Source organism: Antrostomus carolinensis, unplaced genomic scaffold, assembly GCF_000700745.2.
Source record: "Antrostomus carolinensis isolate BGI_N321 unplaced genomic scaffold, ASM70074v2 scaffold4797, whole genome shotgun sequence".
NCBI classification, from domain to species: Eukaryota; Metazoa; Chordata; class Aves; order Caprimulgiformes; family Caprimulgidae; genus Antrostomus; species Antrostomus carolinensis.
Genome location: NW_010326482.1, coordinates 1 through 1893, shown reverse-complemented (window position 1 = coordinate 1893; position 1893 = coordinate 1). Strand labels below are relative to the sequence as shown.

General features: G+C 47.2%; 1 protein-coding gene across 1 annotated transcript; it reads right to left on the bottom strand.

Moving 5' to 3' along the window:
- Nucleotides 1-321: 321 nt before the first annotated feature.
- On the bottom strand, nt 322-1890 carry LOC104527766 (tetratricopeptide repeat protein 30A; the record flags this gene model as incomplete). Its single annotated transcript, XM_010171573.1, has 1 exon — nt 322-1890. A coding segment is annotated over one exon (1497 nt), but the record flags the coding sequence as incomplete, so codon positions are not given.
- Between the last annotated feature and the right edge of the window lie 3 nt (nt 1891-1893).

Below are 1893 nucleotides of genomic sequence, written 5' to 3'. Positions count from 1 at the left end.
TGTTTCTTCAATTTCTGTGCTAGAAGAAAGAGAGGGATAAGAAATTAACTGTCAACTAATGAAAAGAAACTTGGTCAAAATTTCAGAAGAATAAAATACTTTATAGCTGAAAGCTCAATGACATTTATGTAATGAAGTCCTTGGGCAACACATCTTAAGGTGTACTTAACATGACAGGTTACTGAGAATGCCCCTAGTTATTTGATGCATGTTATTTTCATGCAAATACTCTATTTTCCACTGACTGTTGTTAAAATACAGGACGAAAATCTTTAAAGGTAAGCAATCAAGAAAACTCCATACCACTACAGGCTCCCAGGGTGAGCATCACCTCACCAGCATAAGAAAAAAAACAGACACAAAGTTCTAATTTCTACTGTACGGGAACACCGTTTACGCAGCCCACCCAATGATCTTGTACATCAGTGCCCTCAAAAGCCTGGCTTCATAGGTAACTGTATTTTTTCCACTGTGCATCCTCTTCTCTTCAAGGGGCTGCTCGATGACAGCTGGGATGTTTCTGCCGTACAGCTCACACTGCTTCAGAAACTGAATGCACTCCTGAATAACGCTGTCACGTAGCATCATCATGTGCTTGGACATGTTCTCTAGCAAGGAGAGGAAACACCGTTTGGCGTAATACCACGTGTCAGTGCTTAGTTTTTTGTTATATGGCTCCAAGCTTTTAATGACCCTTGAAATACCAAAGTCATAGTTTCCCTTCACACAGTAGAGGGTACCAATGACGAGATTGACAATGCAAAGATGGTAGATATTTTTATCAGGATTTTCATAGGACACCTGCTCTTCTGCTTTCTCAATCTTCCTCATCAGTTCCTCTGCATCTTCGTTCTGGCTTGTCAGGATGTAGGAAACACAGAGGTTAGCTAACACAACGGCGCTGACATGGAGAATGTTGTTGTAGTGCTTTTTAACTATTGGCTCATAGAAGCTGATGGCCTCTTTATACTTGTTCTCTTGCATGAAGAGCACGTGAGCCACATTGAGCTTCCACACCTCGTGTTCGTTGCAGAACTCCACCGATTTGTGGAAGATCTTTTCTACCATTGTGTAGTTCTTCATGTCCCAGTAGATCTTAGCCTGGGCCATCAGGACAGGTACATATTTATCCAGAGTCTCGTCATACTCATTAACTGCCTTTTTTACAGTTTCATCATCCCAGTTTTGCCTAGCTTCCTGTACCTGCTTTGTAAGTTTTCTCAGCTGCTCAGTCAGCGTCCCTGCTGAATCATCTAGCTTGTGAAAAGCCTCCTCGGGGGCAGTTTGACAAGTAATAATGGCATCCAAGAAGTTGTACAAGTAAGGTGTGAGCAGTTTGTAGGTCAGATGGGCATTCTCTGCCAGCACATCAGCGGCCAGGTCGTAGTACTGATGCTTGCAATAGAGGAGCACCAAGTTTCCAAAAGTTTCTGGTGGACAGGGGTTCTGCAGCAGAAGAAACTGCAGTTTCTCAAACCCCTCAGTGGGCTGGCTGTCCATGTTCATTAGTGCTTGGTTGTGCAGCGTGACTGGATCCAGCTCCTCCTCAGCCCTCGGCGGCATATCTGTGAGGGCCTCCTGGGCTGCTTTCAGGTTGCGCAGTTGGTACTCGATGGCTGCCTTGAGGTTGAAGGCCTCCACCAGGGCCGTGCGGTGCAGGAGCAGAGTGTTGCCGACGCTGCGGACGTCGATGCCCTCAGTGGTCATGCCCACGCTGAGCTCCGGGTGCTGGTGGATGCCGCGCTCTATGATATCGGAGATGTGTTTGAGGGCAGGGGCGTACTGCTTGGCCGCGTAGCAGCACAGCGCCATGTTGTAGGACAGCTCGGGGCTGTAACCCAGCACTTGCATGGCGCCGGCAAACTTGCCGCTGGCCTCTTCGTGCCGGCCCTG